This window comes from Octopus bimaculoides, chromosome 5 (genome assembly GCF_046866305.1).
Source record: "Octopus bimaculoides isolate indiv1 chromosome 5, ASM4686630v1, whole genome shotgun sequence".
In the NCBI taxonomy this organism is placed as follows: domain Eukaryota; kingdom Metazoa; phylum Mollusca; class Cephalopoda; order Octopoda; family Octopodidae; genus Octopus; species Octopus bimaculoides.
This window is the reverse complement of record NC_142932.1, coordinates 74513835-74539677: the sequence shown is the minus strand read 5'-3', so window position 1 is coordinate 74539677 and position 25843 is coordinate 74513835. Positions and strand designations below refer to the sequence as shown.

Sequence of the window (25843 nt, the reverse complement as noted above, 5' to 3'; positions counted from 1 at the left end):
ACAAGAACCAGTCCAGGGGCACTGGCAACGATCTTACTTGGCTTGCCGGGTCTTCTCACGCACAGCCCATTTCCAAAGGTCTCGGTCCGTAGTCATCGCCTCGGTGAGGCCCAATGTACGAAGGTCTTGCCTCACCACCTCAGCCCAGGTCTTCCTGGGCCTACCTCTTCCACGGGTTCCCTCAACTGTTAGGGTGTGGCACTTTTATATATATATATATATATATATATATATATATATATATATATATATATAAGAACTGTTTTAAATTTTAAATGTTTGACTTAAAAAGATGAGAAGAAATTTAAATGCATTTCATTTTCTTTTTTGTTAGGAAATGCATAACAACTGAGCTAATTACCTTCAACTAAACTAAGAGCACTAACAACTAATTAATGGCGTTTAGATGAGGAGAGGAGTTTGGCTAGCTGAAATATTACATACAGTATTGTGTTGCATCTATGTTTCGAGAGAGATTGGGTGAGCCACACCAGGTTATCAAAGCACTTAAACTGATTCATTTCATAGATGAGGATAGAATAATAATTGGTTGGATCATTCAACTCGAGATTATCAGAGAATGGTCTACAAGATGCGCACATCCACCAACCATTTTCTCACTCTCTCTCTCCCCAAACCCTTCTTGCTATTCTTAAGTCACTCCTCCTCACTCAAAAAATATCCACTCCCATTCTACAGCATGTCCACCACCTCCCAAGAGTTTATCATCACATTACATTAAATTCCACTCGAAGTTAACAGAACCAACCTCACCTATCCACAGTCTTTACAATCAAAGAATATTCAGCTCTTGTGAATAATAGCAAAGTCCACCACACACACACACTAAAACAGAGATAAGACTAAATGTTGTAGAACAAGTGCCAGGAAAACTCTTCGGTATTTTTTTATCTTTTACTGTTTCACTCTTTGGATTGCAGCCATACTGGGGCACTGCCTTGAAGGGTTTTAGTTGAATAAATCTACTTCAGTGTTATTTTGAAGACTGATGCTTATTCTGTCGGTCTCTTTTTGCTGAACCACTAAGTTACAGTGAGTTAAAGAAACACCAGTAGTCAAGTGGTGGTTGGGGGGACATACACAAATACAAAGACATATGCACACACACATGATGGACATCTTTTAGTTTCTGTCTACCAAATCCACTAACAAGGTTCTAGAAGACGACACTTGCCCAAGGTGTTGTGCAGTGTGACTTGAACCCCAAGACCACATGGTTGGGAAGCAAGCTTCTTAACTATAGAGCTGTGCCAGAAATATTGTTATAGAGCTTGGTTCAGAGATTCACCTGGCTGAGAGTGGATACCGGTACGTTATAACAAAACTTCAGCAGTTTATAACAACACTACATCAGCTCAGATCATACACAGTTCAAATCTGAACTAAGTCCTGGACTCAATATAAATTGCTGACACAGATATACAAAGCTACTTGGACACTGCAATAAACTGCTATTCACTTAACCTGGGTTCTGCTGTAAACCTCATTTACTTCCTTGTTGAACATGAGTTATATACCATAACCTACTTGTTCACTTATCCACTGAACCTGGGTACTGCTGTAACCTCTTGTTCACTTCCTCACTGAATCTAGGTACTACCATAAACCTCTTGTTCACTTCCCTCTTGAACCTGGATACTGATGCAATCTTTTATTCACTTCTCAAAAACTAATGGAGAACTAGAACTTACAACTGCTAGATAGTGAAATATTCAATTATATAGTGAGCTATAGTTGGTAGATGGAACCTATGTATAGCGAGGTGGACTGAACTAATAAAGACAGAGCTTGGCTGGTGATGTGATATAAAAAAACTATTGTTCCATTGGTTTGTAGTGTGGCAGTGTATCAAATCAGATTATTGATGAACCAGAATAATATCAATCGATGTAAATCAATAAAGATGACTAAATGTAAAGTGATTAGGGGACCTAATTAATTAAAGAGAATTAATCATGCTAGAATGATGGTTTGAAAATGAAATGTCTCAATCAGAAAGTTAAATTTTTTTTAAATTACAAACTTGTAGTTGTTCAAGGCAGTTATGATCTAGCAGACCTACGATCAAAGGTGTTCCAATTATGGCCATCCCAAGTTTTATTCAAATACAATGTATCCAGGATTACATTACTCAATATAACCTTCATTTGTTGAGAGAAGGAAAGAAGCTTGTCTGCTTTTTCTAAAAGGTTGAGCCAGTACGTAATAGCCTCCTCGTTGGCTACAGCTCACGAAAGAGATAGCAGCTTGATAACTGGAAGACATAGCAGTTTAGATATAGTTATTATCAAATGTGTGAACATGTGTGTGTGTGTGTGTAACTAACTATACCCTTCCCTTACATATTTGTGGCCAAGTACCAGTCTTCTTGGCTAGAAAACTGAACAGCTAGGTGTGAGAATAACATTCAACCAAGCCCTACAAAACCACCATATAAGCTGCTCTAAATTCATATGTAAACATTCAAAGTCTCATGCAATAAGGGGGAGATGGATGTAATATATATATATATATATATATATATATATATATATATATATATATATATATACGTATATATAGATAGATAGATAGATAATTTAAATATGTGAAATAGTATGTTTATTTTCTTAAAATGTAAAATGTTAAGACATACCTGAAAAATATTACTACGATGTCCGCTGTCAAATACTAAAGCTGGCCGACTTTGAACCCAATTCCATAAAACAATGTTCAAATCATCTGAACCACTTGCAAGTAATGTGCCTGGAATAATAATAATAATAATAATAATAATAATAATAATAATGATGATGATGATGATGATGATGATGATAACAAGGCCTGAAATTCGATTACATCAACCCCAGTGCTTGACTGGTACATTATTTTATCGACCCTGAAAGGATAGAAGGTAAAGTTGATTCTGCCAGTTTGCTGCCTTAATAATAATAATCCTTTCTACTGAAGGCACAAGGCCTGAAATTTAGCAAGGAGGGGACTAGTAGATTACATCAATCCCAGTGTTTCACTGGTACTTAATTTATCGACCCCGAAAGGATGAAAGGTAAAGTTGACCTCAGTGGAATTTGAACTCAGAACGTAGCGGCAGTCAAAATACCGCTAAGCATTATACCCGCTGTACTAACTATTCTGCCAGCTCACAACAACAATAGTAATAATGATAATGATAATAATAATAATAATAATAATAATCTTTTCTACTACAAGGCCTGAAATTTTGGGAGATGGGGATATTGATTCTAGTGTTCAGCTTATTTTATCGATCCCAAAAGAATGAAAAGCAAAGTCAAACTTGGCAGCATTTGAACTGTGAATGTAAGCTGGACTAGTGTACTAGCAATTCTGCCAGTTTGCCACCTTAATAATAAGAGTAATAAATGAACAAAAATGGTATCAGAGGGGCAATGTATACCCTGCATGCAGATAAATTTTTTTGCAAATTATAGTGTGGCTTACAATTTGTTGCTTACCCATGCTTTTTAATTGAACTGAATTTTTTTTTTTTAAATATCACCATAATAGGTATTTATACTCTGATGAAATTAACAAATCAACTTGTAAATAAATGAAACCTTTCAATCCACCACTGTACACACATACACACAGAGCTGCATATCTATGTGTGTTTATGAATGTATGTATGTACTCGCGTGTCTATGAGCATAGGTACACCATGATCTATGCATACAGATGAGGGTCGATTCATATGAAATAGTTAAAGAAAATATTGTAGATAATTTGAGAAGTATTTCACCAATATAGGTATTTACTCAGGTGAAATTAAGAAATCAACTTGTAAATAAACAAAATCCTCAAATCCATCACTGTATACATACATGCATGCATGCACACATATCTATGTGTGTATCTATGTATGTTTGAAGATAATCAAACCAAATTTTCATCATTTCGAGCCACTCACCCAATGAGTATTTCTGCCAAATTTGGTGAAAATCCATTCAGCTGTTTCCAGTAATTTTGCAAGCACACAAACAGACAAAAATGAGTGATTACAATACCCTGCTTTTGTCTACGTGTGCATGGAAATTATTTTTCAAAACAAAATTTTGAAATTTTCTTTCAAAATTGCACCTCAAAGGGGCAAACAGAAAAAAGATCAAACCAATCCACTCTATGTATTCTGGTGGTCTTTAATAAATGATATAGAACACATAAAAACATCCAGTCCACATTATGAAGTGGTTGGCATTTGGAAGAGCATTCAGCTGTAAAAACCATGCCAAAACTGACCTCGCCTGTGCTAATGCCACATAAAAAGCATTCAGTCCACTCTGTGGGGGGTGGTTGGTGTTAAGAAGGGCATCCAGCCATAAATTCCATGCCAAAACAGATAGTAGCCTGGGGTAGTCTTCTACCTAGCCGGCTCCTGTCAAACCATCCAACCCATGCCAGCATGGAAGGCAAACATTAAACTATAATGAACACTTGAATTTATAAACAGACTAACAAACTCATGAGTGATATGATGTACATCCTGCTGATTATAATAATAATAATTTTGAATTGAGGCACAAGGCCAGCAATTTTTGAGGGAAAAGTCACTCGGTTAAATCAATTTCATTGCTTCATGGGTCCCTATTTTATCAATTCTGAGGGGATGAAAGATAAATTTGATCTCAGCAGGATTTGAACTCAGAACATAAAAAGCTGAAACAAAATACCACACAGCATTTTGTCTAATGCTCTAGTGATTCTAGCCAATCCACAACCCTTGAGGAAGATGATGATTTCTTAAATAGCCAGAGAGCCAGAACTTGGGAGAGAGGTTTAGTGGCTTTTATTAATCCTAATACTTGACCTGTACTTTATTTTATCAACCCATGTAAGACAAAAGGTAAAGTGGACCATGACATGATTAGATGCAGAATGTAGAGCTGGAACAAATACCCCAAAGCATTCACCCCACCTCCTCCAAAAAACCCTAACAGTTTTTGCCAATCAGTACAGTTAGATTAACTGATAGACAACATAACAGTTAATAACAGCTAATAAACAGGCAATGTAAGAGCAAGATGGGGCCCTCCAACCCACCTCGGAATGTAGTAACTCAGTATAAGAACTAATTCAAACTGTGATGACCTGTCCAATCCGACAGTTTTATCACCATTCCAACTTAGTATAACAGCCTTATCACCATTTCAATTAGTATGACAGTCCTATCACCATTTCAAGTTATGACAGTCCTATCACCATTTCAAGTTATGACAGTCCTACCATTATTTTGTGTCTCATTATACCAACAAAGAAAGTAAATATAAAAAAGTGATGAAATGAGAGTTCTACTGTCATATTGCCAAAGATTACATCTTTAAACATGCTTGTATCAGGTTTCTTGTCATGAAGACTGTAACACTTGTTCATTCTGTGCATTTTTTAAAATAATTTTTTGGCTATGTACCAAAACCCCTTTCATAGCATGCTATTAGGTAAGAAGCTATGATGATAGTATTGTGGCCATAATACAGAGAGAGATACATAATTGTTGACCACAAGAGGACTCATTCTCAGCTGTCATAGCAATGTTAACCAAGATGACACAATAGTTTATTTTGAAATTGGCTCTAGCCAATGAGTCTCTACAAATGTCCAAACTCAATTGCTTGTAGCTACACCATTTTTCTAAGTTGTTAAATGTATGTAGGGATCAAATGCTGAGCTGGCAAGAGGTGTAGCTGTTTAATGTAAGGAAGAATCCAGCCTTTACCAACCATGTTTTGTTATATACAAAGATTTGAAGAAGCTCTGATTAAATTATTGTATTGAAGAGCAGCAGATGTATTGGTACAGCCTTCTCCCATGAGTAATACTGAGCCATACACAAACAAAATATAGCATCAGCATTTTCGCATCCGATTATTTTTAAGTAGGCAATATTCTATGGCCAGATGCCCTTTCTGTTGCTAACCTTTCCAATTTCAGATAGAGTATTTTTACTCAACTGGTTTTTACACATTATCAAGCTAGAAGACTATCTAATCTCTATCTCTCTCTCTCTCTCACACACACACACACACACACACACACACATTAATGAATGACAAATGAACAAGAGTTATGTAACCACTCAGTTTACAGCTGATTTTGCAACATCTTATAGCCCCAGAACCATTTATTAATTGATATTATGGTCTACTCTAAAGCACATAAGTATACTTAAGTCTAAAGGCTAGTTATTGCCTAAGCAAAATCATAATATACACATGCACACACACACACACCCTATTATCTTTGACCTATTAACTGCAACTATGCTGGGGCATCATCTTGAGTTTAGTCTAACAAATCAATCCCAGTACTTAATGTGTACAAGGCTATTAATTAGATAATAATTACATACTTTACTACTGTATTATTATAACTAGTTAATTAGTAAAATCATTTATATATTAAAATATCAGCTCAAAACTTGCAATCAAAGTCAAACAATGAAGCAATAATTAACTAATAATTACTTTAAAAAATGTAATTACTAGTTAAAAATTAGTTTTAAAAAATCATTGTTGTGTCAGACAAAATGTTTAGCAGCATTTCTTGCAATATTGCATTCTGAGTACAAATGCTGCCAGGCTCGACTTTGCATTTCATCCTTTTGGGATCAATAAAATAAGTACCAGTTGAGCATTGGGGGTGGGGGTGGGGTCGATGAAATCGACTTAACCCCTCTCCAGAAATTGCTGGTCTTATGCCAAAATTTCAAATAAATTATCAATACTTTAAAAAATAACTTCATTGAAATAGCAAGATGTGAGTGAATAATAACAAGCAATGTCAGAACAATTGGTAAGATGAAAACTTAACATCTCCATAGTTGATAGGACAACAGCATCAACAGAGTATTGGACAAAAGAAATGTAAACATTTAGTCATGCTTTGAGCTCAAATCCTGCACAAGTCAACTTTCTAAGATTAATAAGATAAGGTTTGATATAATTGACTACCCTAGTAATGGCCACAGTTCCAATCATTGAAACCAATATTGTGTGGTAAGTAGCTTGCTTACCAACACATGGTCCTGGGTTCGGTCCCACTGTGTGGCACCTTGGGAAAGTGTCTTCTACTATAGCCTCGGGCCAACCAAAGCCTTGTGAGTGGATTTGGTAGACGGAAACTGAAAGAAGCCCGTCGTATATATGTATATATGTGTGTGTGTGTGTGTGTGTGTGTGTGTGTGTGTGTGTGTGTGTGTGTGTTTGTGTCTGTGTTTGTCTCTCAGCATCGCTTGACAACCGATGCTGATGTGTTTACATCCCCGTAACTTAGCGGTTCGGCAAAAGAGATCGATAGAATAAGTACTAGGCTTCCAAAGAATAAGTCCTGGGGTCGATTTGCTTGACTAAAAGGCGGTGCTCCAACATGGCCGCAGTCAAATGACTGAAACAAGTAAAAGAGTAAAGAGTAAAAGAGTATATCCAGACATGTTGATAAAATATGTGCAAAGACTCCAGATTCTGAAATGTAAACCCTCTTCGTACCAGTCTGTTCAAAGACGACCCTTGGGTCTATGATACAAACTTCCTGTTTTAAAGTGATCTAAATTAAAACCTATCAAAACACCATGTTAATCTATGTTTCAAAATCTAGCTTAAAAATTACAGAGATATTTTACACTTTTCAAAATTAATTGAAACAAAGCCAGTATATTTCAACAGTAGTACAGCAACAAAGGGGTTAATAATAACAAAGTTATTTTATTAAATTCTTCACTTTTTAAAAATTGAATGAAAGGCAGCGTATTCCAACAGAAATATGGTTACAAAAGGTTTAACGTGATTTAAGTTCAAACCTTCCATCAAAATTTCATAATTTATGTTCCAAACACCAGCTAAATAATGACAAAGTTATTTTACTTAATTCTTTATTATTTTCAAATTAATTCAAACAAAACATATTTTAACAGAAATACAGGAACAAAAGGGTTGATAATGACAAAGTTATTTTACTAGATTCTTTATTATTTTCAAAAGTAACTGAAACAAAAGCAGTGTATTCTAATAGAAATATGGTAATACAGTGCCAAGTTAAGTACATGAGAAAATCATCATCTCTAGGATAGGATGTCAGTACTCTAGATTACATTCTCAGAAAGCTGATTCCTACTAGTAACAGCTAAGTAAACATAAAACCTACCCAGTGACAATAAAAAAACAAACAAACAAAAAACAATAGATTATCAAAAGAGTGATGAGCTGGTAATATACCATGATATATATATCCAACCAGGTTACTTATATGACATTAAGTAAAATCCAGGCTAATGTTTAATACCAACCATTTATTGCCGATTTCAAAGCATGTTTTGATTATCAGTTAAGTAATCTGAGCTAAGTAATGCATGTATTAATTACATAACATGAGATTGGTGTTTACAAAATGTTTAAAACTTGTATGAAAAAACATCCCACTAACTTGCTTATATAAGATCTTTTATAATGAGGTTTCTAAAACAGAGACATATTGTATGAGGCAGTATTCACTGTTGTGTAGATAATACAGTTATATTAATACAATGGTTTCAAATAAAAATGAAGACAAGGTTTTTGGAGTAAGTTCTTTGAGAACTTATAACAGTATTGCAACACTGGAAGGTCTTATAATAAAGTCAATTAACTGGGGCTAAACTAAAACTAGTCTTAAAGTTGGAAATGTGATCATCTGAGATTCTGTTAACTTTTTGATACCAGCTCACCTGAGAGTGCCCTAGGTTCTATGACACCAATCCCTGCTTTAAACTGATCTAAATTGAAACCTTCCAACAAAATTCCATGCTAATTTATGTTTCAAATACCAACTAGCAAATGACATAGTTGTTTTACAAAACTCTTCATTATTTTCAAAATTTATCAAAATAAAAGTAGTTCATTTCAGTAGAAATATGGTAACAAAAGGGTCAACTTTTTGAACCCCTGAATACATTTTAAAGGGTACAATTTGATTTGACTATATCCCTGTAAAACGCACTGCTCTTAAAGATACTTCCACTACTCTTAAGGGGGTGATCTGTTGATTTTTTTTTTTTTTATATGGCGTAACCCCAGATTTGTTTCATGACTTCCATGACTGGCAGTGTTGCAATATTGTTATGAGTTCTCAAAGAACTTACTCCAAAAACCTTGTCTTCATTTTTATTTGAAACCATTGTATTAATATAACTGTATTATCTACACAACAGTCAATACTGCCTCATACATGAAGTGACATGAAGTTATTTTCTGAGTAGAGATGTGGCCTTTATGCTTGAACCACAGTAAATCCTGCTAAAAGGTATACAAGAATCAGGCCATGGTGTTAAATGGTCAACCATTCAAGGGATTAAGGGTCTATCACCAAAGTTGTTACATTAAAACAATGGCACACCTTCATGGTGATGCTGGTAGCGGTAGGGGTTGTGAGGAATGAAAAGAAAATGGGGCAAAGAAATTGCAATGTTTAAAATAAAATTAACATTTTCAATCCATGAGCTCACTTTAGGGAGCATGATTTTGTCTGACCATACCCCTAGAAGATGCAAAAACAGGTGAACACATAGCTTTGTGCTTCCAGCTTGCTAATTATCCGAAACATCATTATTTTCACCTGTAAACAAAAAGCCAGGTAGCCCCCCACCCCACTTTTGTGTCTTTTGGGTTTATAGCCAAATGCAACTGCACCCTCTGAAGCATACTCATAGGTACAAAGGGTTAAACCTAAAGAATAATAAGTACAGATTCATGTACCACTAAAAGACTAAATTCGGTAGCTGCATTGAATTAAAAAGACTGGCAGATAGCATGATGAACTACATGTCATTGGTGACAGGAGAGACAGTTATCTGTAAAACCATACCAAACTCAGGACACATAACAAACAATTGCTTTCTTTGTTGTTGTATATCAAATGACGACAGTGCATGTAAGAAACTGTATTGAAACAGACCTGTCAAACCCTTCACCAGCATGGAAAAAATACAAATACATAAAGTGGCGATAAGGGTAACACAAAGACAATATCCTCAACCACTTTAAAGATTATATACTAGGAAAGGCAGTAAAGTTATGTAGCAACAGGTGCAGGTGTGGCCGTGTGATAAGAAGCTTGCTTCCCAACCACATGGGTTTGAGTTCAGTCCTACTGCATGGCCCCTTAGGCAAGTGTCTTCTACTAAAACCCTGGGTTCACTAAAGCCCTATGCATGGATTTGTTAGACAGAAACATTGTAGAGGCCCATGGTGTATGTGTGTGCATATATGTCTGTGTACATGTGTGTATGTGTGTATGTGTGTATGTGTGTGTTATTGCCTCCATGCCTTCATATTGCACGATAGTTATAAGCAAGTGTGACCTTAATGCATGCGGTGTTCTTTGTTTCTTATCTTCTGTTTCTGGTCATGGGGAAATGTTGCCTTGCCTGGAAACAGGTGATGGCTGGCAACAGGAAGAGCATCCACCTGTAGAAAACCCACTACAACAAAAATTCTGTCCAACCCATGTGAGCATGGAAAAGTGAATATTATGATGATGATGATATCACTATAGACAAATATAAAGTCACTTTATGTTGATGCAATGCTCATGAACTTTTGCAGAATCTTTAAGACTGGTGAAAAGGAAGAGGGGGCTAGGGATACTATACTCAAATAAAGACCCAACCAAAATACTTGCAACAAAGTGGACTCAGCTGAAGGTACTCAAGGTGTTAGGTAGTTAAAGCAGGTAATAGATTATACTATTGAGAAATATCATTAAAACTATATCAACAACAGTTTTCCCATGTACCATCTCAACATGATCGTATGGTCTCTATACAAGTATCATCTTCACGTGAAGCTATGGTTTCTCTACATGTATTATTTTCTGCATGAAGGTACAGTCTCTATAATTATCACCATGTATCATTTCCACAAGATGGTATCGTCTTCAGACAGGCATCATCTCTACACGAAGCTATAGTTTCTATACATGTATCATCCCGATATGATGGTATGGTTTCCATACAGGCAACATCTCCACATGAAGCTATGGTTATTATTTTCTACAACAAGGTCAACTCAGTATACATTTATCATTTCCACATGAAGGTATCATCTCTATACATTATCTCCAATTATCATCTTCACAAACCTGTCAAGTCTGCTCTATTACTTCCCAAATATTTCCACCATTAACTCACAGCACTTTTTCTTTCATCTAACACTACCCAGTCCATAGTCATCTCCATGCACCATACCATCAAAACTATTAATCCTGAACAATAACATACTTTTCCATCCACTTCTAAACTTGCTCTATAATTTAACAAATTGCATCCAACTAGATTTTGGTAAATGGGGAACCAAAAAGAAACCTCTCATATACCATCATCACCATTTAACATCTGCTTTCCATATTGACATGGTTGGATGGTTTGACAGGAGCTGGCAAACCAGTGAACTGTGCCAAGCTCTACTGTCTGCTTTGGCATGGCTTCTACAGCTGTGTGCCCATCCTAATGCCAACCACTTTACATAATGTACTGGGCACTTTTTACATGGCACCAGCAAGGTTATCAAATAATTTGCAAGACAAAGACTACTCAACTGAGAGGAGAAGTAGCACTGAAGGAAGTGGCTTTGTATCAATTGAAGTGAGATTAAAGTATAATACAGAGATAGAAACGGGTGCTTTGTTGCAGAGGTGACACATGGCTACCCCAGTTAAGAGAGAGAGAGGATGGCGGTGATGTATAGAGATATACCATCAAGGTACAGGGGTGTGAATATAAGTAGTACAGAGAATTGGACAGGGTAAGTGGACAGGAAATTGTTGGTAGGGGTCAACAAAAAAATCTATCCAGCAAGAGTTAAGTATTGTTTAAAAAAAACAGGACTTACATGTAAGCCACAATAAGTTTCACACTCAGATAGTACAGTAACTGCTTGTACAGTGTACTGTATACTATCCTGAAATTGTTCAGGCTCAGAATAAACATTATTTATTAAATGATGTGTGTGTTCTTGTCTTAGTATTACATGATAATTAGAAGTGATTGTCACCATTATGTAAGCAGTGTCCTTTGTTACCAATCTCCAGAGTACACGTGTCCAGTCGTGAAGAAATATTACCTTGCTTGGAAAGTGGTGAGGCTTGGAAACAGGAAGGACATTCAGCCATTGAAAATCTGACTCAATAAATTCCATCTGACTCATGCAAGCATGGAAAAGTAAACGTAATGATGACGATGACAACAATGATGATACACTTTGTTTTGAATGACAGTACATACAGTGAATGTGTCACTACAAGATAATGTTAAAACCCTGTTAAACAAATTTGACTCAATTATTTCCCTACTCATTCCACCTGCCAAACGTGGATGGCCTCTAAAGTTTAATTACCCAACATACCAACAGCTAAATCTCTCTCAAATCACACCCTACGTTAAAAAAAAACAAAAAAAAACAGCAAAAGAATAATGTAATTGGATAATGTAATCTTAAACTATGCCATAAAAAAAAGAGAATTACAGCTCCAATGCTATTGGTCACAGTATTGCTTAATCAGGAATGACCTTGAGCTATTACAACAAAATTTCATTGAAGATAAAACCTTCGATGATGACCCAGATTTATAAAAGATTTTGATAGTTCATCTTTTTCTTTTTACTTGTTTCAGTCATTAGACTGCAGCCATGATGGGGCATCACCTTGAAGAATTTTTAGTCAAATGATTTGACTCCAGTATTTTTCTTTAAAGCCTGGTATTTATTCTATTGATTTCTTTTGTTGAACCACCAAGTTACAGGGATGTAAACACACCAACACCAGTTGTCAAGGTACAAACACACACACACACACACAACAGATTCCTTCAGTTTCCATCTACCAAATCTACTCACAAGGTTTTGGTCAGCCAGAGACTATAGTAGAAGACACTTGCCCAGGGTGCCATGCAGTGGGACTGAATCTGGAACCATGTGGTTGGGAAGCAAGCTTCTTACCAAGCAGCCACGCCTGTGCCTATGTTTATAAATACTAGAGATGGCTGCGTGGTAAGAAGCTTGTTTCCCAAACATATGGTTCCGAGGTCAGTCCCACTCGATGTACCTTGGGCAAGCATCTTCTACTATAGCCTCGAGTTGACCAAAGCTTTGTGAGTAGATTTGGTGGATCGAAACTGAAAGAAGCCCGTTGTGTGTATCTGTCTTTCTGTGTGTTCCCCCATCATCGCTTGACAACCAGTGTTGGTGTATTTGCATCCCTGTAACTTAGTAGTTCAGCAAAAAAAGCTGACAGAATAAGTGCCAGGCTTAAAAAAACATAAGTCCTGGGGTTGATTCATTTGACTAAAAATTCAAGGCATGGGCACAGTCTAATGACTGAAACAAGTAAAAGATAAAAGATGAACTATTAATATGTACAATTAACTACATGTGAAAGTGAACTACATTATACTCATAATGGTTGAAGTAAGTAAACAAAGTATAAGGTCATTTGCATTCTAATTAACATAACATGTAAGCACATAGGCCAAACGGTTAACAAGTTCATCTCACAATCAAGAGACTAATTTCAATAGTAGTGTATAAACAGCAACTATGTACATTTTGTCATTTCCTGTTTTAGTCTTATATTTTATTTCTAAATCACTTCAATGTGTTAGTCAAATGGTAAGCAACCTTGAATGTTTCAATCTTATAGGCACACATGTACTATATGAACTAACAGGGTACATTTATAGGGCACACGTAATATGAATTTATGGGATACACTTATATGATAAAAATTTATGGGGCTCACTTATGTAATATGAATTTATGGGGCCAACCTGTAGCATATGAGCTTATGAGGCACATACACAATATGAACTTGTGGGGCAGACTTACGCAATTTAATCTTGTGGGGCATACTTACATAATACAATCTAATGTGCACACACATATATATATGACCTTCTGGAGCAAAGTTTATCTTGACAAGATTTGAATTCAGAATGAAATGTGGGATAAAATACCACAAAACATTTTTCTGATACTCTAACATTTATGCCAGCTTCACACTTTGTTCCACCACTTGGGCAATGGATGAAGGCAGCAATACAAAGACATGCATACAGTGTGGGGGTATATACCCAATCAAACGTGTAAAAAAACATCATGATGATGATGGTGATACACAATTTTGATATAGGAAGACTGCTATTTAGGGACCAATAAATCCTGAATGCCAAGGGCCACAAATATTGAAAATGAAATAGCATTGATTAAATCAACTCCAATAACTGACTGGTAGTTTTGTTTTTTTTATTAATCTCAGGAAGATGAAAGGAAAAGTTAACTTCAGTAGGATTTGAACATAGAACAAAGAAATAATACTAATATTATAGGTCATTTGGTGCTCCATCCTCTGCTTTAATAATAATAATCTATAGTATAATAAAGAAATGCTTATTAATTAGTTTGATTTATGTAACTTTTACTCAAAGAATGAAATTATTAAAGTCTACAAAGTCCAGAAAATTCTTACAAATTCCAATTTTAGTTTAGTTTTTAATCAAAAAAAGATTTGAAATTTTTCTTTTATTGTAAGATTGAATCATAAATCTAAAATTTCTTCACTGCAGCATGCATCCATCTGTCCATCTGCCTCTCTCTATAGCTCTATTCAGTCATTTCTATAAAATTTTTATTCACTGAAACATGTATCTCTCTCCTCCTCCCCTGCTCTATTGAAGTGGTTTCATTGAAAATAAGTGATTACATATAATTTTTTTTTTTTTGGAGATATTTTGAGAATGTTTATGAAAATTTTAACAGTATATCTATCATATCAAACTTAGAGGTTATATTTTGTTATAGACAAATGTGTTAACCATAATTCTTTGAATAATGAAAGTCTAGGGTTGTTGTCTGAGCCAAGATCAACTTTGTATTTAGTTAGGTAATATATATATATGTTCACTTCTTTTTTCAACCTTTTCCCCCCTTCAGTCTGTTTCTTCTCTCTCCTTCACAAACTTCATTCATAACCCTTACCTTGTAATTCCTTTTAACCTTTTAGCATTCAGATTATCCTGTTAATGCAATGCTTATTCATTCACACTGTCTTCACTTAATCAAGCATTATCTCAAAGCTTCAAGATTACAATGATGTGATTTTATATTTTTAGAATAACTTTGTAAGGAAGGGGTGAGTCCAGATTTAGCCATTTTGGACATAAAACAGGTACAATATTTGGGCCAGATACAGCTGGTTTAAATGCTAAAGTGTTAAAACTTTTTGTCTTTCTCCAGCACATTCTATCACTTTCACTATTGTTCCTTGCAACACTTTTCTTACCTCTTTCTCTCTCCTTTTCTCAGCCTCTACAAAAGTTATTCAGTTGTAGTCAACTATTTGTTGCATTATCTAGAGTTCATCAGAAGACCAATGTAAAAATATTGGCTGACAGAAATGGAGTCAGTATATTTATTGACAAGGAGATTTTCTCTACAAGGAGATTTTCATTAACAGCAAAATATGCTTGTTAGAATGTTTCAAAAAGTGGAATTAACAGTTTTCGTTTTTTGAAAAAGTAGTAAACATTTGTGAAGAAATAAAAGTTTTTTGGCAAATTCCAAGAGAAGTAAGATGATTGATGAATGTGAGTAAACAACACTCAAAAGTAAGTTGTTTCATTGCATTCACAGGTGGAAAAAATATATATATATATAGACAGAAATGCATAGCACAGCAGTTTCCTACAAGCAAACATGACAAAGCCGAAAACCGTCTGGAGGGCAGTGTTTCTGCCAGCAATATTAATAATAATAATAATAATAATAATAATAATAATAATTTTTTTTTTCTAATTTTTGGCATAAGCTGACTACACTGACCCTGAAAGGATAAAAGGCAAAGTTGATTTCAGAGTGTGAAGAGCAGGAACAAATACAGCAAGTCATTATGTCTGACATTTAATGATTCAGCCAATCTATGCCTTTTTGCAAAATATTAAAAGGAAATAATAATAATAATAATAATCCTTTCTCCTATAGGCACAAAGCCTGAAATTTTTGGGGGAGGGGATAAGTCAATTACATCGACCCTAGTGTTCAACTAGTACTTATTTTATCGACCCTAAAAGGATGAAAGGCAAAGTTGACCCTGGCAGAACTTGAACCCAGAGCATAAAGATGGACAAAATATTGCGAAGCATTTCACCTAGAGTGCTAACAATTCTGCAAGCTTGCCACCTTAACAATAACAACAACAATAATAATAGTTCTAATTTTGGCACAAGGCCAGCAATTTTGAGGGGAGAGAGAAGTTGATTACATTTACTCTGGAAGGATGAAAGGCAAAGTTGACTTCAGGGTGTAACGAGCGACAACAAATACTGCAAGTCATTGCCAATCTATGCCTTTTTGCAAAATAATATTAACAAGAGCACTCAGTGAGCACAAACCTCTACCAAAGCAACACTAATGTCCTCTCAACAATTAGCCAGAGATGATTTTTTAAAATGTGAATATCTGAAATAAACTCAACTGCTCTCACAAACAAGAATACTAAAAATGAATCCAACCACGCTAAAAAATTAAGTAAAAAAAACAGGAAAATTAATCCAGAATCCATATCCTGAACCAGATTGATCCCCAAATCTAATAAGTTCATGCCAGTCACGAGACCAAACATCCCTGAAAGTTTCATCCGAATCCATCCAGCAGTTCTTGAGATATTTTGTCCACGGAAAACAAACAAACAAACATGACTGAAAACAATACCTCCGCATTTGCTAAGGTGGAGGTAATAATAATCCTTTCTACTATAGACACAAGGCCTGAATTTTTTTTTGGGGGGGGGGGGGGTGAGGAGGGTAGTCGATTAGATCAACCCCAGTCCTCAACTGGTACTTAATTTATCAACCCTGAAAGAATGAAAGGCAAAGTCGACCTTGGCGGAATTTGAACGCTGAACATAGCAATGAGCGAAATACCGCTAGGCATTTCGTCCAGCATGCTAACAATTCCACCAGCTTGCCGCCTTAAATAATAATAATAATGAAAAAAAAAAGGCATTAGAGGGACAATGTATACCTTGCATGCAGGTAAATTTTTTAAAATCTTGTTTTTTAAATCCAAAAATATGATCAATGTTAAAGGAAATATGGTCAAAGAAATGAAAAGATAGTTTTTATTTTTCATTTCCACTGAAGAACCAGGTGTGTTGGAGAAGCTACTTATATTTCAACTGGTTTTCGGGAAAAAGTTAAAATACAAGTTGGCAAAGAAATTTCAATGTTGTTTTACGGGATTTGGGATTAAAATTTTAAAATAACATAAAATGAAGATTCTTCTTCAATTTTTCACTGAAGAATTATGCGTGTTCAAAAAAAAAAAAAAACTTTCTAATTCAATAGATTTACAGTGAAATTCTAAAATACCAGTTGTTGTTTTGGAAAGTTCAACATATAATTTGCATATGAGTAAAATTTGCATGTGACTAAATGATTATTCAAATAATAATAATGGTTATGAAAAAAAAAAAGTGAACAAAATGAAATACTTATAGAAAATATTGCATAGAATTTGAGTGTTTTCAATGTCTTTCAATGATGGCAGGTGAATCAAATGTACTGTAGTTTGTTGTAGGATATAAATATGACCACTTGTTTATTGGGAAATTTGTAAGTTAAATTTTTTTTTTAAATAATAATTTTCTTCTTTTTTCCTTTAGTATCACCATTATAGGTATTTATAAGAAATCAACTTATGTATGTATTTATGTAAATTTGAAGATAATCAAACCGAATTTCCATCATGTTGAGCCACTCACCCAATGAGTATTTCTACCAAATTTGGTGAAAATCTGCTCAGGCATTTTCCAGTAATTTTGCAAGCACACAGACAAAGACGAGTGATTACAAATTACCCTGCTTTCACTTATGCATGCAGGGTAATAATAATAATAATGGTTCTTGGCATCTAAGGTTATTTGTTGTAACCTGATGTTACAAATTTTTCTTTTCCAACAGTCTAATCTGTTGTGTCATCCTCATCGCCGTCGTTTAACATCCACTTTCCATGCTGGCATGGGTTGGACAGTTTGACTGAGGACTAGCAAGCCAGAAGGCCGTACCAGGCTCCAATCTGATCTGGCAAAGTTTCTACAGCTGGATGCCCTTCCAACCACTCCAAGAGTGTAGTGGGTGCTTTTTATGTGCCAGTCAGGCAGCACTGGCAACGACCACGCTCGAATGGTGCTTTTTATGTGCCACCAAGACTGACAATGACCCGTGCTCAAATAGTACATTTTACATGCCACCAGCACAGGAGCCAGTCAGGCGACACTGGCAATGACCATTCTTGAATGCTGCTTTTTATGTGCCACTGGCAGGGAAGCCAGTCAGGCGGTACTGGCAACAGCCATGCTCAAACAATGCTTTCTATATGTCAGCGGCACGGGACCAGTCAGACGGCATTGGCATTGACCACGCTCGAATGGTGCTTTTTACATGCCACTGGCATGGGAGCCAGTCAGGTGGCACTGGCAACAACCACACTTGAATGGTGCTTTCTACATGGCACGGGACCAGTCAGGCAGCAATGGCATTGACTACACTTGAATGGTGCTTTTTACATGTCACTGACACGGGAGCCAGTCAAGTGGCACTGGCAATGACCACTCTTGAATGGTGCTTTTCACATGCCACCGGCATGGGACCAGTCATGCAGCACTGGCATCAACCATGCTCAAATGGTGCTTTTTATGTGCCAGTCAGGCACAACAATGACTTCACTTGACTCAACAGGTCTTTGCAAGCACAATTTATTGCCCAGTATTGAAGGGTACTCTTAAATGGGACATTTATGCTGCACTAGCATAGGTCACAGTTACAGTCTCACTTGGCTTGCCAGGTCTTCTCAAGCACAGCATATCTCCAATGGTCTCGGTCACTCATCAACACCTCCCTGAGGCCCAACATTCGAAGGTTGTGCTTCACCTTATTTTACTTTACTAATAACATCAAGATGATTTATGCATTTAGGAAGGATTTTGAAATCATATAGAAGCACATGTGATTGAGGATTTAAGAAGCTTGCTTCCAACCACATGGTTATGGGTTCAGTCCCGCTGTGTGGCATCTTGAGCAAGTATCTTTTACTATAGCCCCAGACCAATCAAAGCCTTTGTAGATGGAAACTGAAAGAAGCCTGTTGTATGTGCTTCCTTATCTAGACACTGAGGGATAGTTGTAAATGAGTGTCACTGTCATTCATTTCTAGTATTCTGTGAGATTGTGTCTGGGCATGGAGAAATATTACCTTGCTTGGAAACAGATGTAGGTTGGTGATCTAGTTGTGGAAAATCTGCCTCAATAAACTCTGTCCAAACCCATGCAAGCATGGAAAAGAGGATGTTAAAAATGGTTATGATTGTATTAATATGAGTTACTACCAAACAAAGCTGCCGAGGAAATTGTCATTGAGAATTTTATTAAGTCAGGGTTTAGTTTGAATAGTTCTTTTATCCTATTAACCCTTTAGTATTCAGGTTATTCTGTCAAATACAATGCTTACTTATTCACAATGTTTCGAACTATGTATTATCTGGTGTATATGAATAATAATAATAATCTCCACAACAATAATTGTTGCTTACAAAGACACAAGGACCACAAAGTTCATATTTTACCAGTGTGTGTCATTGCATTGTGACTTCAAACCAGGTATATGACTGCTTGCTCCAGTTTACCAGACTGAACAAACAACAAGCTCTACTTCTACTTCACAGGGAAGTGGTTAGTAATTTGGAAGGACATTTTTACCAGTTAAAACAACAGCTTTAACAAATAAGCCAAGCCATCTATACAAACAGATGTAAATGGTGAAAAATCTTAATTTTTTTCATTTAAGGAAGTTAAAAATGTCAATGAAATGAAATTATCACAACTGAATATCTGATATCATAGACTAAGACTGCCAACTGGTTTCATCCCATGGTAATCTGTAAGAACGGTATTGTTTTCTTTTTTTTGTATAGCCACAAGTGAGTTAAACAAGACATTGTGATACTCATGTTTTCCTAATATTTAATTAATGACATAAATGGGCACAGGTGTAGCTGTGAAGCTTGCTTCCGAATCATATGGTTTCAGGTTCAGTCCCACTATACAGCACCTTGGCCAAGTGTCTTCCACTATAACCCTAGGCCAACCAAAGTACATAGAAACTGGAAGAATCCTATCATATATAAATGTGTGTGCATACAGTTGTCTTGACATCATGTGATGGCTGTAAATGAGCATCACTGTCATATGAGCAGTGTTGTTTATTTTCAGTCTTCTGTGAAGAACATGTCTGGCCATGGAGAAATATTACCTTGTCTAGAAAAAGGTGAGGGTTGGTGACAAGAAGGGTATCTAACTGTAGAAAATCTACCTCAACAGATTCTGATTGATCTGTGTGAGCATGAAAAAGCAGACATTAAATGATGATAATGAAATAAAGTGAAATGACCTTAGCATAGCAAAAACTGCATTCCAAAGACTAGCCTTCCTCTTCAAAACTACAACTGGCTGCTGTCAACTAAGTTCAAATAAGACCCATCGAGTTTTGCAAAGAAAACCCAAATTAATAAGTCAGTGTTCTAGAAACAAATTACGATTGTTTTCAATCTTCAGCAATTAAAACAATCATCTCAGTAAAAATAGGTGTGTTTAGGTTTTATTACAGGTGTGTTTAAACATTTATTATATATGTCAATATATATAACATCTACAGACCTTGGCACAAGGTCTGTGGATGTGTTCTGTTTAATTTGTATCAGGATAGGAAAAAAAAGAACAATAAACAATGCCAATAAATTAATATTCAAATACTCACCAATTCGGTTAAAATTAAGAGCATTCACACAGCCATTATGGTATTCCATTTTGTATTGCAGGGTTAAGCGTTGCACCATTTGTAAACTAGAATTAACCTTTTCTCTAAAAATACTTGGAGGAGTTTTTGTTGAATGTCCAAACTCCCGTGAGCGGAGATCATATATTGCTTTCCAACTATGTTTTGGTATTTTATCAGAATCATAGTCCATGTCACTTTCATCCTCATCTTCATCCTCTTCATCATCAACATCCTCTTCCTCATCTTCCTCAGATGAAGAAGACGAAGAAGATGAAGAAGAAGAAAGCTTTTTACTGCCCGTCTCTTCGTTTTTATCATCATCATCCTCAACATTGTCATCGAGATCTTCATAATCCATCTCAGCTTTGCCACCATCATCACTATTAACAGGTGAATGTAGGTTGGGTTTTAGCTTTTCTTTCTCCACACTTTCAGAATTGATGTCCTCGGTATTTACAGAATCTAAATCCATTTTCTCAGCATTACATGGTAATTTACATGAGTCTTCTTTATCATTCAGTTCAGAATCCTGTACATCCAAAGACGGTAAATCTTCTTCGTCCGACACAGAGGTTTTTGACTTGCCATCACATTTTATATCACCGACCGAATTCGTATAGGAGCAAGCAGCACTGTCTGTGAGTGATTCACTGACACTTTCACTACAATCTGATAGAATTGGTCCTTCTTGTGCACTTGTGCTTGCCGGAGATTTTTCAAAGTCAACGCCACTGTCATCTTTTTTCAATGAAGGTAAAGATAAATCTGGTTCATGAGAATTATTTTCCTCCATAATTGCCAAATGAGTTGGAATTTTAGAAGAACTGGCATTGTCTTTTGTTGTATAATCTTGTGTTTTCTCTGCAACATGGTTATCTGGATTAGTCTGACTGGAGTCATGAAATTTGTCATCATTGCTAAAGTGATTATTGCTTTTTTTATTGTCCACATCACAGTCACTGGAACTAATTATTAAACTAGATTCAGCCATGGCTAACTGGAGTCTAGTTTCTCGCGTATTATCAGATTATCCAGAGATAAACCAAACAGAACAAAAATTCAGATACATTTGTGTGCTGGTTGAAGTAGATTTAAAAAGCTGTCACAATTATAGATCAGAGGGTAGATTCAGTTTTTCCAAAAGCCTTTCCTTAGCTGGAGGCCTTCGTAACATCTGGTATTCATAATGACATCAGGAGAAAATGTCAACCTATTAAAAAATATAAAATTAAAAAAAATGAGAAATGTTGAGAGAAACAAATAAATGAGTTTTAATAACAAAACTTGAAGTAGGAAAAGCTTTAGATAATAATATTTAAATACTGGATTGAAAAAAGCCTTAGGATAGAAAACAGTTTTCTGCTTTTTTTCTATCCAACAGAATTTTTCAACCCAATATTTAAATGCTATTATTTATAGCATTATCTGCTTTAAGTTCTACCATTAAAAAAGTAAATTAATTACCCATTTAAAAAGTGCCAATATTTAAACTTTAAATTTGTTAAGTTTATGGAAAAAATACAGGATTTCTTTCGTTTTTCTTTACATGTCTAATCATCAGATTTAGTCTGAGTATTCTTGGTATTTATGATGATCAAGCGTATACATATACATGGATGGTTTGACCATACTAAAGTTGGAATTTGAAAAAAGAAAAAAGGAAAAAAAATCTTTGTCAGATAATGTCATCATTTCAAATCCAACTGCAATAATTATTTATATGATGAGGTCACTAACTGGAACCTAATTCATGTTTATACAATCCTCAGTTATTTTTTCTAAGTTCAACCCTAATTCTTCCATGTTTTTTAAAGTCTATATTTACATTACACTGACTAACTGGCAGCTTCTATTTCTTCAGATAATTCACAACACCCAGTCTTTGGATAATTAAATCCATACACACTGCTATCGTTAAAAAGAAAGAAAGAAAAAAACAGAAAGAAGAACGGAAGAGGAGGAGGAGAAAGAACAGAAGATGGTGACAGGACAATGCGAAAGAGAAATAACTTGCCTCCTTGGCTGTTGGCCAAAATGCTATTGTCTTAATGTGTGTGTGAGAGAAAGAGAGAGATCATTGTTTTAAAGTCCATTTTTCTATGCTTGCATGGGTTAGATGGAATTCATTGAGGCAGAATTTTCTATGGTTGGATGCCCTTCCTATTGCCAACCCTCAGCTGTTTCTAAGCAAGGTAATATTTCTCCATTGCTAGACATGTCTTTCATGGAAGATTGGAAATGAACATTGCTGTTACCAATTTGTATGATGGCAACCATCATTTACAACCATTACATGATACCAAGATATCATTTAATGTCCGTTTTCCATTTTGGAAGTAGAATGGTTTGGCAGGAACTGGCAAGTTAAAATACTATACTAAGCTCTGCTGTCTGTTTTGGCATGGCTTCTACTGCTGGACATCCTTCCTAATGCCAACCATTTTACAGAGTGTACCGTGTGCTTTTTAAGTGGCACCAGCAGCAGTGAGGTCACCAAGTAACTTGCAGGACAAGACCCCACCTGACTAAGGTACTGAGGAATAGAAAGAGAAAGGTGTCTTGCATTAAAAGAGAGACATGGCTTTGTCAGATGGAGAGAGGAGAAAGATGATGAAGGTGTGACAGAGAGGGGGTAGGAGTCATACACTCAAGCTACAGGGTAGTGTATATAGTGAAGGGAACTGGGGATTGGAGAAGATGGCTAGTTGGGTGAGTTCACAGGATTTCAAAAAGACAGTGGGAGCTAGAAGTGATGGGGAAGGGAAGGGATTTAACAGGGGCATATTGTGTGCAGGAGGTAGGTGAACATTGAAGGAGCATGGAGGAGAGGGGGAAAACAGTGATGGTGAGCATGGGTGGGTTATGGGAGAGGTACATGGATTTTACTTTGCTGGGTGGGTTATGGGAGAGGTACATGGATTTTACTTTGCTGGGTGGGTCTTCTCAAGCACAGCATATTGCCAGTTGTCTCAGTCCTTTGTCGTCTCCTCTGTGAGGCTCAACATTGGAAGTTCATTTCTCACTACTCCATCCCTTGTCTTGCTGGCTCTTCTTCTTCCACAGGTTCTTTCTACATATTAGAGATCAACAGTTCTTTATGCAGCTGCCCTCATGTGTGTGTGTGTATGCAGATGTGAGTTTGTATATGTATGTTTGTGAGCATATATATATATATATATATATCTGCACATGTGTATGTATATGTATTTATCTATGTATGTATATACGTACATTGTGTGTGCGTGTGTATGCACATATTTATATATATAAACTTATAAACTAAGCTTTTATCTAAACATTCAGTTTAGTCTTCTGAATTATATTATTAAGCTCTTTCGTATCACAAAAAGTTAGAAACAAACTCCTCTTGGCCACTTGACAAAACTTCTCATATTCTGAACTAGTTGGCATAAAGACAGTGTTTGAGTATTCTAGAATGATTTGTGTCAGCTTCTAAACCTTAACCTTCAATTACTACATTGACAATCTAATACTAGCAATTTCTTTGTTCTGCAGATACAAGAGAATATCTTTATGTTACTGCCAATGTATCCTTCTCTGTCTCCAACAGACACTATGATAGAACACAATCTTCAAACTTCAGATTGTACGGAGCAGTAAAATAGCCTCCTCCAAACAAGGTATTATTAAGGTATCTTGTTTATATACCTTGATTACCTTTTACAAAATACTTTGTGTTACAGAAACGATGCCAAAGCAGACACTGCAGCACAATACATTTACTGAACTCTTTGGATCCAATCAAACCATCCAACCCATGCCAGCATGGAACATGGACATTAAATAATAATGATGATGACATTCTTTTATTTGTTTCAGTCATTTGATTGCGGTCATGCTGGAGCACTGTTGGAGAGGTTTTAGTCAAATAAATTAACCCCAGGACTTATTTCTTAAGCCTGGTACTTATTTTATCAATCTCTATGGCTGAACTGCTAAGTTACGGGGGCGTAAAGACACTAATGCCGGTTGTCAAGTGGTGATGGTGGGGACAAACACAAAGACACACACACATAGATACATACATACATATATACGATGGGCTTCTTTCAGTTTCCATTTACCAAGTCCACTCACAAGACTTTGGCTGGCTCAAGGCTATAGTAGAAGACATTTGCTCAAGGTGCCACACAGTGGGACTAAACCCAGAATCATGTGGCTGGGAAGCAACATACTCAGTGTATGTACTTTGCTTGTTTGCCAGTAGACTGTGCTTTAGCATGGTGGGGATGACTTTTAAAGCTCCAAGTGTTAAAACACCTGAAACTTGTCGACTAGTAAGACAACTCACTCCAAATCACATTCAAGAGTGATGGACACCAATGTTTTGCCATTTTTGTGGCTTATTAACATCACATACCTGAACTGAACTGGGTGCAAACTGAATCACCAATTCATGACTATATGTGAAATAGGGTAAAAACCATTTGCTGGTATGTCCCAACAATGCATATTTCAAGTGTTTTAACATCCAGTGCTTCAACGGAGATGGTAGGCTGCTATTTAGCAGCCTACTGTCAAACAAGCAAAGCACATCAACCCACCTGAAACCAATCCTGGTTTGATGATACAAACCCCATTGTTTTAAAATGATCTTAATTAAAAACCTTCCATTAGAATTTCATGCTAATTTATGTTCTAAATACCAGTTTCATAGCAACAAAGTTATTTTAGTATATTCTTCATTATTTTCAAAACTATCTGAAACAAAGTCTGTATTTCAATAGAATTATGGTGACAAAAAAAAAAAAAATAGAAGATTTCTGCTCTTTTCCAAATAACCTGCACTGATGGCTCAGATGTGAACTAATGGAATTGTTACAGCCCTGGATAGGATGCCTTGTGGTATTTGTTGGTGTATTCTGAATGAAAATTTCATTGCATTGGTGAAAACAGCAATGCTTCTGTCAGGAGTTGTGACCAAGAGATATCATCATT

General features: G+C 35.9%; 1 protein-coding gene across 4 annotated transcripts in view; it reads right to left on the bottom strand.

The window, feature by feature from the left end:
• LOC106878884 (DDB1- and CUL4-associated factor 8) overlaps positions 1 to 25843 on the bottom strand; it is a 102856-nt gene that overhangs the window by 29137 nt on the left and 47876 nt on the right. For all 4 annotated transcript variants that reach the window (XM_089352414.1, XM_089352415.1, XM_089352413.1 and 1 more), the window contains 2 exons: positions 20864 to 22094; positions 2657 to 2766 (listed from right to left, as the gene is read on the bottom strand). In XM_089352414.1, the coding sequence (XP_089208540.1) occupies positions 2657 to 2766; positions 20864 to 21875 (1122 nt within the window). In that variant the 5' untranslated portion in view covers positions 21876 to 22094. The remainder of the gene's footprint in view (positions 1 to 2656; positions 2767 to 20863; positions 22095 to 25843) is intronic.